General features: G+C 58.8%; 2 protein-coding genes across 6 annotated transcripts in view; one reads left to right on the forward strand and one right to left on the reverse strand.

The window, feature by feature from the left end:
• The window catches only part of MAFK (MAF bZIP transcription factor K), a 14,651-nt gene extending 12,622 nt beyond the window's left edge, over positions 1 to 2,029 (reverse strand). Inside the window, exon 1 of one of the 2 annotated variants that reach the window (XM_030460154.1) lies at positions 1,977 to 2,029. The gene's annotated coding sequence lies outside the window, so the exon portion shown is untranslated. Of the gene's footprint in view, positions 1 to 841; positions 982 to 1,976 lie in introns of those variants that run through there. The other variant, XM_030460156.1, reaches the window with a different exon arrangement.
• LOC103532767 (lysosomal alpha-glucosidase) lies at positions 157 to 15,459 on the forward strand. Of its 4 annotated transcripts, none has more exons than XM_008498558.2 (20): positions 157 to 252; positions 6,196 to 6,730; positions 6,919 to 7,064; positions 8,019 to 8,184; positions 8,680 to 8,776; positions 9,824 to 9,943; positions 10,210 to 10,328; positions 10,397 to 10,528; positions 11,266 to 11,376; positions 12,096 to 12,209; positions 12,366 to 12,450; positions 12,799 to 12,916; positions 13,263 to 13,396; positions 13,522 to 13,673; positions 13,798 to 13,946; positions 14,027 to 14,168; positions 14,343 to 14,441; positions 14,570 to 14,734; positions 14,816 to 14,962; positions 15,175 to 15,459. In XM_008498558.2, exons 2-20 carry the CDS (start codon positions 6,206 to 6,208, stop codon positions 15,235 to 15,237), a joined length of 2,784 nt encoding a protein of 927 aa, XP_008496780.2. In that variant the 5' UTR covers positions 157 to 252; positions 6,196 to 6,205; the 3' UTR covers positions 15,238 to 15,459. The 4 variants fall into 4 exon arrangements, with proteins under 4 accessions (XP_008496780.2, XP_030316012.1, XP_030316011.1 ...); XM_030460152.1 differs by lacking the exon at positions 157 to 252 and adding an exon at positions 4,938 to 5,023; XM_030460151.1 differs by lacking the exon at positions 157 to 252 and adding an exon at positions 4,941 to 5,027.
• The last annotated feature ends 242 nt before the right edge of the window (positions 15,460 to 15,701 follow it).

Raw genomic sequence — 15,701 nt, forward strand, 5'->3', positions numbered from 1 at the left:
CCACATGCCCCAAATCTTGAGGCAATCACCCCGTTGCTGCCGGACAGTCGGCACCTCTGTCGGGTAAGAGCAGAGTTAACTCGGAGCAGCCTTGTGTGCTGCCATTGGGCAACGGCGGCGTCCATCACCTCTAGGAAGTGACTGCACGGGGAAGGCTCCTGGCAGGGCAGGCAGCACGGCGAACACACGGAAGGAGAGAAGGAAAAGCGGAGGAACGCGTGCACCCGTGTCGTCAGTGAGGAAAACCACAAGGTAAACTCATTTGCTGCTAAAACCCTGACAGTATCAAGGAACAACGTGTCGGTGCAGGGCTGAGCTCCTCCACGGACAGGCTTCACACAGACTGAAAGTGCAAGAAAAGGGCGGGCAACTTTCCGGGGGAATGCTTTCCTCTTACTCGTTTCCCCCAGTCTCCACTCAGCTTCAGGATTACGCTGAGTGAAAAGGAGGGGGTGGCAGGTGAAAGTGAAAATGGAGGCCTTTCCCTTTTCTGTAACAACTTTGCCCAAAGGGGGCTCGTTCCTAATTTCAGACCTCATGGCCTGCTTTCGGCAGAGTCTGTAAAAGAAATCCTCCACGGAGCAGCCCACGAGGGAGGGGAGCGGGCTCTCAGCCTGAGGAAGAGGAGGAGGAAGGAGGTTTTTCTCAAACAAAACATGACAGATCTGAAAGCTCAGCTTCCCTCGCTCACGGCCTGGATGTTGGACCTAGATGATCTTTAAGATCCCTTCCAACCCTAACCATTGTTTCCCCAACTTATGCCACCGCCCTCACTGGAAGCTGGGAAGAGGGGTTCCCCCACCCACCCCGTTTCTGACTAAACCCCCAAACCATCCCCCACCTGACAGTCACACAGCAGCACCCGCTCCCAGAATGTCACCATCCCCTTTCCTCCCACCGGCACGTCCCGGGGTGGCCACACAGCGCCCCATTTTCAGGGCTCCCCACTACACACCTATCCCTCCCACCAGCTCGGGGGGGGGGGGCACCCCGAACACACGCGCCTCTCCCCTCAAAACAAAAAGCAGCAGTGCTCGGGGGAGATAACCCCCACTCCCCACCGCAGCCCTGATCCCCCCCCAGCCTATCCCATGGGGAGCCCAGAGCCCCGGCGGCGTTTCCCACCGGCAGCTGCTCCCGCCCGATAACCCGTGGTGCGGAGCGTCCCACCGAGGCCACCACCACGCCCGGTCACCGCCGCACGCTGTTACCGCGCTGCCGGGCACCGGCTGCACCCCGGCTCCCTGCGTACTACAAAAGCTGCTATTTTTAGGTGGCGGAGCGCGCGGCGTCACAACAGGTTTCCTCACATATATTTTAAGAACCATTCAAAGGCAGAGGCAGGCTGCGCGCTCAGCCTTGGAGGGGTGTGGGGGGGTGTTTTTATAAAAATAATAACAAGAGAACAGAAAGCATCACCCCGGCGCGGACCCGCCGGCTCTTCCCGAGAGGTCCCCGAGCCCCCGGGGGTGCGGGAGGAGCCGCCAGCCCCGTCCCACGGGTGACTGAGCGGGCGCGGGGTTGGAGACAGTAGGGAAGTAGGACCGCGGGGTCCCGCCGAGCCCCCGCCGCTCCCCGGGGGATCCCGGTGGGTCCGGACCTAGGGCAGAGGTGGGGATCGCGTCCCCGCCGCCCCCCACCTCGCCTCTCGCCGGTGCCCACGTGCGCGCAGCCCGGCCCGGCCCGGTGCGAGGGGCGGCGGCGGCACCACGTGCCCGGCGCCGTGGTGACTCAGCACTTTTACCTCCGCCGCCCCGCCCAACCGGACCCGACCGGACCCAGCCGGACCGGGCCCAGACGCGCGTGTGTGCGCGTGTATGTGTGCGTGTATGTGCGTGTGTCCCCCTCACCCCTTCGCCCCAATCACCGGCAAAACGCGCGGCCTCCTCACCCCACTTCTTGCCGCTCCGACACCCCCCCGCCCACCCCGCCGTCCCCCGACACCCCCGCCCCTCCGCTCCCGGGTGGGTCCTCACCTGCGTGCCGGCGGGAGCGCGCGCGCGCGCCCGGGGCGGGGGCGGCGGCGTGGGGCGGCGGCGGCGGCAGCGGGAGGAGGAGAAGGGGGGCGGCGGCGGAGGGAGGCGGTGGCAGCAGCGGCGGCGGCGGCGGCGGCGGCGGGGTCGCTGCGCGGTTCCCTCCCTCCCTGCCAGCGAGTCCCGCGGACAACAACAAGCGCGGGGCGGCCCCCTCCCCCCCGCCGCGCCGCCGACCAACCAGCGCCCCCGCCGCTTCCGGCATGGCGCGTCACGCCGCGCGTCACCCCGCCCGGACACGCCCCCCGGGCCACGCGTCACGGCGGCCACGCCCGCGCGGTTCATTCATGGGGAAGGGCGCGGGGAAGGGGGTGGGGCCTCGACACCGCCCTCACGGAGCCGCCCCCCCCTCTGACCTCCCCACGCACCCCCCCACCCACACCTCTCCCGCACGGTGCAGAGCCCAGCACCGCCACGCGGGACCCCTCCCCATCGCCCCGCTGTCCCCGCACGCCCTTTACCCGTGGCTCGGCTCTTTCTGTCCCCCTCCCGCGGCCGTCGCCGGGATGTCCCCAGACCGCCCCCTCCCCAGCGCCGAGCTCTCCCCGCCAACCCTGCGCCCACGATCGGGCTCTCCCCAGATCCCCCATCGCCGAGCTCTCCCCGCCAAACCATGCTCCCTGTCCCCAGCTCCCCCCCTTCCCATCGCCTGGTTCTCCCGGCTCCCTGCTGGCCCTTCTCCCTCTTGCCCGGAGCGGCCCCTATGGAGGAGGCACAGTGTGGCCGTAGGGTCCCAGGGCTCCCCGAATGCTGCTGCAGCGCCAAATTCTGCTCCAGAGACAGATGCTGTGCCCAATCCTTGGTCTTTGTGCAGTTGCAAGAGCTGCTAACACAACATCCTGACCCCAAAGGTGTGAGCGGCGTTTCAGACCCCAAGAGCATCCAGCAATGATCATCCAAAAAATGTAGTAACATGGGTAGGTTGACTAAGCCCAGCTGCCTCCACTGAAACCAGGCTCCTTCTGATTCTTTCTTTGACTGTAATTATGTTAGAAAGTCTGTGTCAGTCCTTTGCAGCTTGTGTTTTCAAGCCTTTGGGGCAAATATCCTCATGGGAGCAGAACTAAGGGCCGTAGTTGAGGTTTTGAGTAAGAATTTGTCTTTCACTGCTCCCTTCACAAAACATGAGCTGTGGAACTTGGAGAACCCCATGCCTGGCACAGCCCCCCAGGCCCTTGTGGCTGGAGTAAGCCCTTGCTAAAAAGGGGCTTGAGCAGATGCACCTTCCTGCTATTAAGAACCCCCTTTTCTTTATTGCAGATGAAGAGTCTGCTTAAAGCTCAACAGCTGATGGCTGGAAGCTGCCATCCGGTGTGACTGCAACAATGTTGGCCTTCACCTCTCCCAGATTTGCAGCATCTAGCTGAAAACCTGCCCCAGGCACCAGAATGGGGCAAGCTTAGGCAGATTTGGAGGGCAGATTTCACTCATCTCCCCACTCATGCCTCTGAGGCTTGCCTCCAGATCTCCTTTATGTCCACTGGGGGTTCTGGTGGCTCAAAAAGCCAAGACAAGCAAAGAGAGGGGTGCTGGTGGTGGGAACTTTGGGTCCACCCATGTCCACCTGCCTCCATGCTCCATGTTATAATAACCAGGAGTGAATGCATCATCCCTGAGGCTTCTCCCTGAGGTGGTGGTCCTCAAGGCTAGAAGGGATGGGCTGGCTGCACAGTGGGTGGGAGCGAGCCACACCTTCCATGGGAACAGTCCCACACATGGGGCTCACCAGAATTGGGTTATTTTCCCATCTTGGCAATAACGTGGATGTGGCAGATGACATGTGGCATGGGTGTGCGTGTGTTTTGTTACCTGAAATTCTATTTCTGAGTGAATGGTGTTGTTCACAACAGCTCTTAGGTTTTGTTTTCATTCCCTGGGGCAAGCAACTTTGCTCCAAAGGTCTGTTGTCCTTTGCTGCTGACCTTTAGACTGCAGTGGCCTTCACTAGTAAACAGTGCCCAGCTCTCCAGTCCCCCAAGAGTGGGAAAGCCTAGGCAGGGAGCATGCAATTACATACACTTGTTACCCAGTTGAGCAGGAGTGCATGGCACAAAGGATCTCTGGTGAAAACCTGGATGGAAAAAGCTTTGCTTTGGGAAGTGTGGGGTTTTGTGGATCTAACCCACCTGTTGCTGTCCCGCTTCATGACCCTCTGGAGCAACAGTCAAGGATTCAGCACTGACACCTCATTCACGCTGTTCTGGGTAAAGTGCTACAGCCCTAAAATGAAAAGTAGAGGTGTTAACAGTTCAGATTGTTCACCTTGGAGGAGAGAAGGCTCAAGAGAGACCTCGTAGCATCCTTCTGGTACTGGAAGGAGCTACAGGCAATCTGGGGAGGAACTCTTTACAAGGATATGGAGTGATAGGACAAGAGGGAATGGTTTCAAACTGACAGAGAGGAGATTTAGATTAGCCATTAGGAAGAAATTCTTTAATGTGAGTGTGGTGTCACCCTGGCCCAGCCTGCCCAGCAGAGCTGTGGCTGTCCCATGCTTGGAAGGTTCAAGGTCAGGCTGGATGAGGCTTGGAGCAACCTGGTCTAGTGGGAGGCACCCCTGCCCATGGCAGGGGGGTTGGAACTGAATGATCTTTAAGGTCCCTTCCAAACCAAACCAGTCTGGGATTCTGTGATAAATACCCTGCGTTTTGAGCCTTTGCGTGCATCTGGGCTGGGGAAAACCTAGAAAAATCATTTAATTCCCATATTCTCCACTTCAGCACTTTGGAACAGCATTGAGTGTAGGTCCAAACAAACAAACAGTCAAACAGTCAAACAAAGCCCACAGAGCAAGGGAGAGAGGCGCTGAGAAGTGTCTGCTGGCGCCTCTACTAGAGAGGCGTGGTAGGAGCTGGGCTTCTTGTCGGGTTTTTACGGCGGAGCAGGCAGCGCTGCAGCGGCCGGGAGCCCTTCCTGCTGCCTGCTGCCTGCCCGCTGCCTGCCCACTGCCCGCTGCCTGCCCGCAGCCACAATGTCAAGAGGAGACACGTGTATGTAAGCGCCTGGCATGGCCGGAGCGGGACCCAAGCAGGCCGGGCAGGGGGGTCCCGGGGCGCGGTGCCACCCGTCGGCTGGCTGGGGACCCCCCGGCTGCACGCTCTGCCTGTATGTGTCCTCCCCCCATCCTCCCTCCTGAATGCCACCGCTGCGGGGTGACATCTCCAGGCGTCCCTGCATGGGCAGGGGTGCATGGCGGCATGCCGAGGTCCCCGGGGTTGGCACGCAGGGGGCGACGGTGCTGGGCGGGTGGGCGCAGCCACCCACGCATGGGGAAGCCCCCCGTGATGGTGGGAGGCTGAGGCACTGCTCCGGGATGGCTTCTGGGCCGGGCCACCGGCAGGTTGAGCCATTTTGGTGCTGAAGCCGAAGAAAGGCTGTCAGGGAACAAAATCTGCCTTTAAAGGGACACCGTTTTGAAAGGGGCAGGGTGGAAGTGAGTGGGGTCGGAGTGCCCGTGGCTTGGGCAGGAGATGGTGAGAAGAAAGTTGTGTCTCTTATTTGCTCCCTGCACTCAGCAGGAGTGTGAGGGTCTCTTTTGCTTACAGCCCAGGAGGTGTCTTTAAAATCAGATTTTATCAGTGGGAGGCAAAGACTAATGGCATATTCCCAGCCATCCCCAGGACTAAAACCTCTGACTCAGGGCTTTGGGCGCTGTCAGGGGATGTTCAGAGGAGAGTGGAGGATGCTCAGAGCAGATGATGCTCTGCACCTGGGATCCTCCCAGCACCGCGGCTCTGCTCCTGTGGGCAGAGGGAGGAAGCTCGGGTTTGCTTGCAGTTTCCAGAAACGCTGCAGTCCATAAATTCAGACCTGGGAAAAACACCTTGTGGGCCAGCTCTGCCACACCCTGAGAGCAGGCGGGGTTCAGGCGGGTGGTGCTTTGTCCCTTGGGGCTGTAGGAGAGTTGGGTGGCAGCATCTCCTCACATGCCAGCAGCGTCAGGACCACCCGACCCTGGCAAAGCCACCCTGTGCTGAGTGAGTTCACTGCGTGGATCTAAGCCAAGGGCGTAGACATCCCGGTGCAAGGTGCCAGGGTTGGCAGAGGCGGGCAGGCTCTGCCTGAACTGCAGGTGTCAGGAGCAGAGGAGCTGTTCCTGAAGCTCAGCAAGCTTTCCCCATTCTACTCCTTCATACCTGCCCCTATCTCCTCCTCACTCCAGCGCCAGGACAATGAAGTCGTACCAGAAGCTGACGACCCCACAGCCGGTGTCCTGCCGGGTGGAGGAAGAGGAAGGGGCTGGCTCGACACCCACCAGCCATGAGAAGCTGGCCCCGTGGTGGGTGGGCAGTGGTCTGCTGGTGGCTGCTGTGCTGCTGAGTGCCATCACTGTCTGGGTGCTGCGGCAAGCATCAGGGGGCTGGCCCGGGACTGCTCTGCCCCCCAAGTGTCTCCTGGCACCTGAAAGCCACCGCTTTGACTGCTACCCAGAACGGCACGTGGTGGTGACCCAGGAGCTCTGTGAAAGCCGAGGATGCTGCTTCATCGAGACCCCCCCACCAGCAGAGGGCAAGCGGGGGGTGCCCTGGTGCTTCTACCCCCCTGACTTCCCCAGCTACACCCTGGAGAGCCTTAACCAGACAGCGCTGGGCATGGTGGGGATGCTGGTGAGGAGGGAGAAGGCCTATTACCCTCGGGACATCGAGATACTGAGGTTGGACGTGGAGTTTGAGACAGACACGCGGCTTCACATCAAGGTGAGCTCCCTGCTGGCTGCCCTCCAGAGCTTGTGACCTTGTTGCTTTGTACCCCTGCACCCTTCATCCCTTAGGTGGCCATCCCGCTGCTCAGGCCAAGTCTGGCAGCTACTGTACTCCAGTGGCCTCTCCAACTCTCTGTTCTCTTGGTTTGCTGGTCTTTAAAGCATGCTTTATTCCTCTTGCAGATAACAGATGCAGCCAACCCACGGTATGAGGTTCCCCTCGAGGTTCCTCGAGTGACGAAGAGAGCAGAAAACCCCATCTACAGCCTGGACTTCTCCCGGGACCCCTTTGGGGTTCAGTTGCGCCGCAGGGCAACAGGGACAGTGCTGTAAGAACCCACCACTTCCACATCCCACAGCGGGTGGGGGAAATCTCATCCCACCCAAAACAGGGTCCAGCATGCTTTCTGGAGGTTTTTTTCTTAGGGAAAACTGCACTGTGGGATTTCCAGCCTATACTTCCTCTTTGTGTTCATATTTCCAGAGGTGCTCACATGGGGATGTGGCAGCATGTGTCTTCTCAGCCCCACGGGCTTGCCACATGCTTGCTGTGGCTGTGTCAGGGCTGGGTGGGATCAGTAGCTCTCAAAAGAACTCCCAGCACCCTCATTCCTTGCCAGGTCCTACAGCAGCCAAACAACATGCAGGTCCTTGGCACATCACCAATAGGGAACCAATAGGGAACCTCTTTCCCCTGGGGAAAGAGCCACCAAAAGGTTGTAGCTTTGCCTGTTTCATCTTACTTTTGTGTTTCCCTGGTTGTCCAAGCTATAGGGACTCACACAGCTCCAGGCTTTTTGTGGAAAAGGGCTGCAGGTGACTTCGCTGCACTGCTCTCAGTCACCTCTGTGGCTTTGCCTACACTAAGCGGGTGGTGAGCACCAATGGTTTGTTGATGTATGGCCAGGGTGTTTTGAGATCCCATCCTTTCCTCTACCTTCCTGTCTGCAGATGTCTATGGTCTGTCCCTTACTTGGGAGCTACTTATCAGCAATGACAGGCTCAGAAATCTCACTGCTGTGTTACCTTAATAATAACCTGGGTGGAAACTTCTGGTGCCAAAGGCAAGGCTGCTCCACACTGGGTCAGGCTGGCTCAGCTAGACTCGAATTTGCTGCCTGGGCCAAGGAGTTGGGTCTGGATGTTGGGTAGGACAAATGCTGCCCTGCTGGCTGCTGAGATGCTTTGAGAAGGAAGGGTCAGTTGTTAGTGGAAAAAATGGATCCAGATGGATCTGAGCATTTTTCCTTGACTCTGTCTCTCCCTTGGTGTCACCTTGGCAGGCTCAACACCACCGTGGCCCCCTTGATCTTTGCTGACCAGTTTCTCCAGATATCCACATTGCTCCCATCCCAGTTCCTCTATGGGTTGGGGGAACACCGTGGCACCCTCCTGCACAGCCTGGACTGGAGCACCCTCAGCCTGTGGGCACGCGATGTTTCTCCCACGGTACCATCTCCCCCCTCCCTCTTGGGGGCAGGGGGCAAGGATGGGGGTACCACTCTTCAGTACCTTAGATGAGCCCGTGGGAAAATAAGGCAGGGGGGTGGGCAGCAGCACTGGGAGGAGCTGGGGGTGGTCAAGGCTGATGGGCCGATATGTACCAGACAGGATTTCAGAGCAATTGCAAAATGCTCTTGGCACTCTTGAGAGCCCCAACTGCTTTCCACTCCACCCTGCCACTCGTGCAACAGGTTGCAGCAAGGCAGGAGGTTTCCCCTCACTCAGCTCAGTAGCAGCCTCCGAGCTGTGAAGAAGCAGCAGCCTTCCATGGCCTTCAGCACCAGCTCCAAAACCATCCTCATCCCTTGCCATGTCCTCCCTGGGGGGGTTGACCTGTCTGGTTAGGTGGTGGGAGCAGATGCAATTCTATTGCATCTAGCCCTGGTGACACAGGGCTCTCCCCCTTTTTCTGGGAGCTGCTTTCACACATCCTCTTTGTAGGAATCATTCAACCTCTATGGTGCTCATCCCTTCTACCTGATGATGGAGGAGGGTGGAGATGCTCACGGGATTTTCCTCCTCAACAGCAACGCGATGGGTAAGGTGTCCCGGGGGACCCTGGCTGGCTTGTCCCTGGGGGGTGACCCAGCAGGTGGGGACAGATGGGAGTTGCCAGAGCAGCTGGTTCGGGAACTTGGGGAGAGAGGAAGCCGTAAAAGGGAAAGATGTGGTTTGATGGCTCCGTTATTGAGCGTAGCCATCTGTTTCCTGGCTACTGCGAGGCTCTTTAGCAACTGCCGAGCAGTTTAACCACACGCCCAGCTGCCGAGTTGCTGTTGGAAAAGCACGGCCCTTCCCCGCGGGTCCGTGCCTGTTCCCCCTTCACCCGAAACGTCCTTGCCCCCAGGCCCGGTGTGGCGGTGCAGCCGGGGATGCTGTCTGCCTGCCGCCCGCGCTCTTCCCAGCTGCGCTCCGACACCTGCGGCCCTGGGACCCGCCCCTGGGTGCCAGCTGAGAACGCAGCAGCTCCCGTGGGGTTCTGCAGCCTTGGGGACGGCACCGGTGACCACCTGTCCCTGCCAGCAGCCTCTCCCCCCGGCACCCAGCTGGGCCGGTGCTGCCGGCACCGGGGCTCCGGCTCTGCTCGGATTTGCTTCAGCCAAGCTGCCCCTCGCAAGGGAGATGCGGCTGCCCCAGCTGAGGTTCCAGGGCTTGTTTGTGTGGAAAAGCCTTTTCCAGGAAAGCCCTTGCTCCCCTCCATGCTCGCTTGTGCGAGTAGCTCTTGGTTCGCTTACGAGGGGATTTTGGGGGAGGGTGGGAAGGAAAGCTCTGTATGTGCTTGGTCTTGAAGTGGAAGCTGGGAGAAAGGCACAACTTGGGCTTTAATGAGCAAATTTTTAAGACAGTGAGCTTTACTCCCGTGTAAATCAGCATTCTCCCTAGACTGTGATGATTTCAGCCTCCAAATACCCCTTTAGCACCCACTGAAAGCGAGGCAGGGATTTCCCCATTCCCCTGCTGAAGGCTGGGTGTTGCCAGTGGCACTGCCTGGTCCCTGCTGCGGCAGTGTCTGCACGTTCCTCCCCAGTTCTCACGCTCTGTTTCTCTTTCCTCTCCATCCCCCTCCTCTCCACCCCTTGCAAAGAGGTAGCACTGCAGCCTGCTCCAGGCCTGACCTGGAGGACCATCGGGGGGGTGTTGGATTTTTACATCTTCCTGGGGCCTGATCCCAACATGGTGATCCAGCAGTACCAGCAGGTGATAGGTAAGTGCTCACACCCCACCTGCAGGCACCTTCTCCACACCCCCATCCCTGTCTCACCCCAGATTCAGCACTGTCCCCTGTCCTCCTAGTTGGGGAGTGACCAGCTGTCCCCAGCCATCTGACTCCCATCCTTCCTCCCATCCTTCCCAGCACATCAGAAGGCAGTGGTCATCCCTTTTCCTCCTTCGCCCCTTCCCTTCCCATACTTTTGAGATGCTGCTGTTGTCTCAGGACACCCCATCCATGCTCCTGCTCTCCTGCCACAGGTTTCCCAGCCATGCCACCCCTTTGGGCTCTCGGCTTCCACCTCTGCCGCTGGGGCTACAGATCCAGCAACGAGACCTGGCAGACTGTGAAAGCCATGAGGAACTACCAGATCCCCCAGGTAACCCACCAGACCTGGGGAGGGGGGGTCCAAACTCAGCCAGGCATCCCTGAGTCTCTGTCCCGCAGGATGCACAATGGAATGACATCGATTACATGGATGGGTACCGGGACTTCACCTTAGATCCCCAGAAGTTCACTTCCCTCCCCTCACTGGTGGAAGACCTCCACAAGCATGGGCAGCGCTACGTTATGATCCTGGTACTCTCCCTCGTCTCCCTCTTTGCTGCCTCTGATGCAGAGCAGGAATGCAAGGCAGAGGCATAAGGGATGCTCGTGGTCCCAGATGATCACCCACAGAACCAGGGATTTTTTTCTGCTGTCAGTCCCCAGTGCTGGACAGGCAGCTGCACAATGCCACTGGAAATCCCCCTAATGCAGGGAACTGTGGAGACACAGGCCTGGTTCTTGTGCTATGCTCTTGTCTCCCGTGGGCGTACAAGGATCCCCCACCAGAGAAAGGATGGAGGAACTGTGGGTCAGGCTGTTCAACTCGTGGGTCCTCAGCTTCAGTGCCCCCACATCCCCATGAGTACTAGGAACTCATGACCTAGCTGTGATCTCCCTTCCTCTCTCTGCAAGGAAAGGGAGCGTGGGTTCTACTTGGCTGGGGTGGTGGGACTGGGAGGGTGCTGGGGAAACATTGTAGCCAAGCCTGGCTGTGACCTGATGTTTCTCACACAAGCATAAGATTCCTTGCATTTGTCCCCTCATCCTCAAAATGCCCTAACAGGTCCTGGGGACATGCAAAAGTGACGGTTTAGAAAATATGCCTGGAAGTGTTCAAGCAAGTTTCTGTTCCCCTTCAGGGAATCAGCCATCGTGTGTGGGCTCTGTCTGACCCCATCTGGGTTCTCATCTCTGAATCACAGTGACCCAGCAGGGAGAAGGGACCATGGTCTGTTGGGAAAGGCACTGACCCTTTGTTCCATCCCCAGGATCCTGGCATCAGCAGCACCAGACCTCATGGCTCCTACTGGCCTTTTGATGAAGGTTTGAGACGGGGCTTGTTCCTCAACACCACCCAAGGGCAGCCACTCATTGGGCAGGTGAGGAGCTCTGGAGAGGGAAATCCCATCCCTGTGAACTTGTGCAATAGCAGGGTTGGGATTTCATCCCTTGTGCTGGAGGGAAAGCCAAGCAGAGGGACTTCTCTGGGATGATTGCCAGAGTCTGGCTCAACCCTCAGCCTTGCATGTCACCTCCCAGCATTTCCATCAGCCCCAGGAACCAGCCCCTGCCTGTGGAAGTCATATGAGCTTATTGGACTTGGTGGTGCTGCCCAAGACCAGTCATCTGATTTCTCTCCCTTCCTGTTTCTGGGTTAAGGGGAGGTTGTCTGTGATGGACATACACCTCTGGATCTGCTCTGTGCAGTTCCCTCACAGTTTGTCCCTGCCTTTCCCAGCTGTTTGCTCCCACTGTCTCTCCTTCATCTTCTACAAGGAGAGGGCTTTTAATACATCCTGAAAATGTGGGGGAAAAGGAAACAGCCAAAATTCCTGGAGTGAGGCAGTGTGGAAAAACCACACCCCTCCCCAGGCTGCAGAGGGGTCCCCAACATCCCAAGGCTCTGAGGTACCTCTCTGAGGGAGCCAGGAGGGATATTGCATCCAGACAGAACTTCAGGCAGTCAGCATGGGTTTATCTTCTGTTTTATGGCCCATCTCACCCCCAGGTCTCACAGCTCCATGGCACCCCATTCCCCACAACAGCCCCCCACAAGCTGCCTGCCTTCTGAACCTGTGGTTTTGTGGTGTCCCCTCAGGTCTGGCCTGGCTCCACTGCTTTTGCAGACTTCTCCAACCCAGACACACACCAGTGGTGGTTGGAGAACCTACAGAGCTTCCATGCCCATGTGCCTTTCGATGGCCTCTGGATCGTAAGTCCCTCCTGGCCCCTGGGTCAGTTCCTGCTGGCAGCTCAGCTTGCAACCAGTGTGTGTCCTGGAGGGACCATCAAGTGTGGCTTTTCCAGGTTCATCTGCTAATTCCCCAAACCTTCCCCTTGAAAATGCTCAGTGATTTTCTTTGCACAGGACATGAATGAGCCATCCAACTTCATGGATGGGTCTAAAGATGGCTGCCCCCCAGGAGAACTCGACAGCCCACCCTACACTCCAGGTATGGAGGTACCATATAGGTACCTACCTATATGGTCAGGTACCTACCTACCAGGTAGGTACCATGTACTTTGAGATCACTGGTAACCAAGTGTTAGGGGAGAAAACCATTTTTAAGAGCTGTCACATCTCCCATTCACACATCTCCACCCCTCCTTGTGTGTGTTGGTATCCATGCCCAAGCCTTGCACTCTTGTCAGGGTAATGTCAGGGTGTGGGATGGGACCATTTGGTGCTGTGTTGGCAGTGATGGCTGGCTCCTGAGCGCAGAGCCAGCAAGCATGGTGGGGGTCTGTGTCCCCTGGCCCCCCCCACACCGTGTGCCAACAGGGGCTCTCCCTCCTGGCAGCTGTGCTGGGAGATTCCCTCTCTGCAAAGACAGTGTGTGCCTCAGCGAAGCAGAAGGTCTCGGTGCACTACAACCTCCACAACCTCTATGGGCTGATGGAAGCCAAAGCCACAGCGAGGTACCCAAGCATCCTGCTTCCTGCTGGCCCAGGGATGGGATGGGACAAAACCCTGCTGCTCAAGGCTAAATAGAAAAGGTCAAGGATCTGAGTGGCTCACCCAAAGGAGAGATGCTCTGGCTGCACATAGCCTCCCGGATGGGTTTAAACCAGCCAAGAAGGGGAGCCAACAGCACTCCTGGAGGGATGGGTGGAAGGCCCACCTTCCCTGTACCACTTGGGCCAACACTCCAGCACCGCAGGGCTGTGGTGGGGCTGGACCTCTCCTTCTACCATTGTGGGATAAGGTGAACTATTGGGGGGCTGCTCTTATGTGCTGCCTTCAGCTTTCCATGTTGCTTTCCAGTGCCTTGATCCAGATCCGGGGGAAGCGTCCCTTTGTCATCTCCCGCTCCACCTTCCCCAGCCAGGGCCGGTACTCGGGGCACTGGCTGGGTGACAACCGGAGCCAGTGGAAGGACATGTATTACTCCATCCCAGGTGGGTGGAGCGGGCTGCATGCAGACCTCCCCCCGCCAGCACCCCCAGCTCCATTGGAGCTTTCTGCTTTTTTTTGGAGACATCTCCAAAACTCCCTGCACTTTGCTGACCATCCCTGCCCTCAGGGCTGCTGAGCTTCAGCCTCTTTGGCATCCCTCTGGTCGGGGCGGACATCTGTGGTTTCTCTGGCAGCACTTCGGAGGAGCTGTGCACCCGCTGGATGCAGCTCGGTGCCTTCTACCCCTTCGCCCGCAACCACAACACCCAAAACGAGAAGGTGGAGGGCAGCGTGCCTGGGGGGAGGTGTCCCAGGGGGGGATGTAGGATGTGGGTGGGCGAGGATTAGCAGAGATACCTGGTGGGAATGGGGTGGCTGCTGACTCCCTGCACCCCCCCCCCAGGCCCAGGACCCAACAGTGTTCAGCCCAGCGGCGAGGACGGCCATGAAGGACGTGCTGCTGACCCGCTACTCCCTCCTGCCCTTCCTCTACACCCTCTTCCACCGTGCCCACCTGCAAGGGGACACGGTCGCCCGGCCCTTGTTCTTTGAGTAAGAGCATCACTGGGAAGATGCTTTGTCTGGATCACGGATAAGTGGATGATCCAAGTGATGTCTCCTTCCCACCACAGGTTCCCCCAGGATGCGGCCACCTTGGCGCTGGACAGGCAGTTCCTGTGGGGCCGCAGCCTGCTGGTGACACCGGTGCTGGAGCCCGGGGTGGACTCGGTCACAGGCTATGTCCCCCGAGGCCTGTGGTATGACTTCTACACGGTGAGGAGCACCACGGCACGTGGCTGAGGGTTGTGTGGTCTCTGCTTAACTATCTCGGGGCTGTGGGTGGGAAGCCACGGCTGAGCTCAGCAAGCCCCAGTGGAGGAAAGGGTGGGGATGGCTGCTCCTCCCTGCCATGCCCCTGACCCCTGTGTGCCCTCACTGCCTGCCCAGGGCTCCTTGGTGAACAGCAGTGGGGAGATGCTGAAGATGTCTGCCCCTCTGGACCACCTCAATCTGCACATCCGGGAAGGTGCCATCCTGCCCACCCAGGTGAGCACTCACCCGTCACCACCCTGGGGGCTGTTCACAGCATGTGTGTCCCCACCAGCACTTCAGGTCCCAGACCCCCACCCCAGGTGCTCACAGTCCCACAGCACCCACGTGTCTTTGAACCCTAGAAACCAGGGATCACCAGCGAGGTGACCCGAGGGAACCCCCTGCGCCTCATCGTGGCCTTGTCCTCAAGTGCCACTGCCTGGGGGGACCTCTTCTGGGATGATGGTGAGAGCCTGGACACCTTTGAGCAGGGCAGCTACTCCTACCTGGTGTTCAACGTCACACAGGTGGGATGTGGTGAGGAGGGCAGAGGCGAGGGGTCCCGTGGCACTTGGCCACCTCAGGCTCATGCCCATCCCCTCATGCAGAATGTCTTCACCTCCACCATCCTCCACGCCAGCACCGAGGCCAAGGAAGCCACCATTGACACCCTGAGTATCTTTGGTGTGAGCAAACAGCCCAGCAAGGTCCTCCTGAACGGCCAGGAGAAGCCCTTCTCCTACTTGGACAATCAGGTATGGCCCCATAATGGGGTGCCCTGTTCTGAGGGTCCATCCCTTCTCCCCCAGCCCTTGTTGCAGGGACAGTGGCTGAGGAGGTGGGTTAGGACTCCCAGGTCCGTGTCAGGTTGTCGTGACACGTCAAGGTTTAGGGGGAGCAGAGCTGGTAGGGGAAAGGATGCTCCTCATCCCCCCTGCCAGGCCTGTACCCCAAAATATCCCCACAGGTTCTCACTGTCAGTGACCTCGGCCTCAGCCTCAGCCAGGGCTTCTCCCTGCTGTGGCTGTGAGCAGGAGGCTGTAGGACACAACCATCTCACTGAATCCACCGGTCCAGGAGACGCTCAACGCTCTGTCCCTCCAGGACAGGATGGAGGAGGCAGTGGGGACTGTCCCCTGCTGCCATGTGGCCCCTGCCAGCACGGCTGGGGACGGGGGCACAGGGTGGGGGTTTGGCCAGTGGGGGGGGTGTTGAGGGGTGAGGTGTGGGTGGTCCCTGCTGCAATAAAGTCACACGGAGAGCATGGAGAGCTTGTCCTGGGAGCTCAACATGGGGACAGGGGTGGTGGCATGGGGAGGGGGGGGGAATGGGAATGTATGGTTGCCACAATTCCTTCCCTGCCCCCAGACTTTTAGTCCTTGATTGTGGCCCTTCCAGTTCCATGCCCCCAATCTCATCTGCTCAATTTCAACTCCAATCCAATCCCCCTCCAATTCCAGCCCCCCAGCTTCAGCCCTAAATCTCGTGCCCCCC

The sequence above is a fragment of the Calypte anna genome, chromosome 14 (assembly GCF_003957555.1).
Source record: "Calypte anna isolate BGI_N300 chromosome 14, bCalAnn1_v1.p, whole genome shotgun sequence".
In the NCBI taxonomy this organism is placed as follows: Eukaryota; Metazoa; Chordata; class Aves; order Apodiformes; family Trochilidae; genus Calypte; species Calypte anna.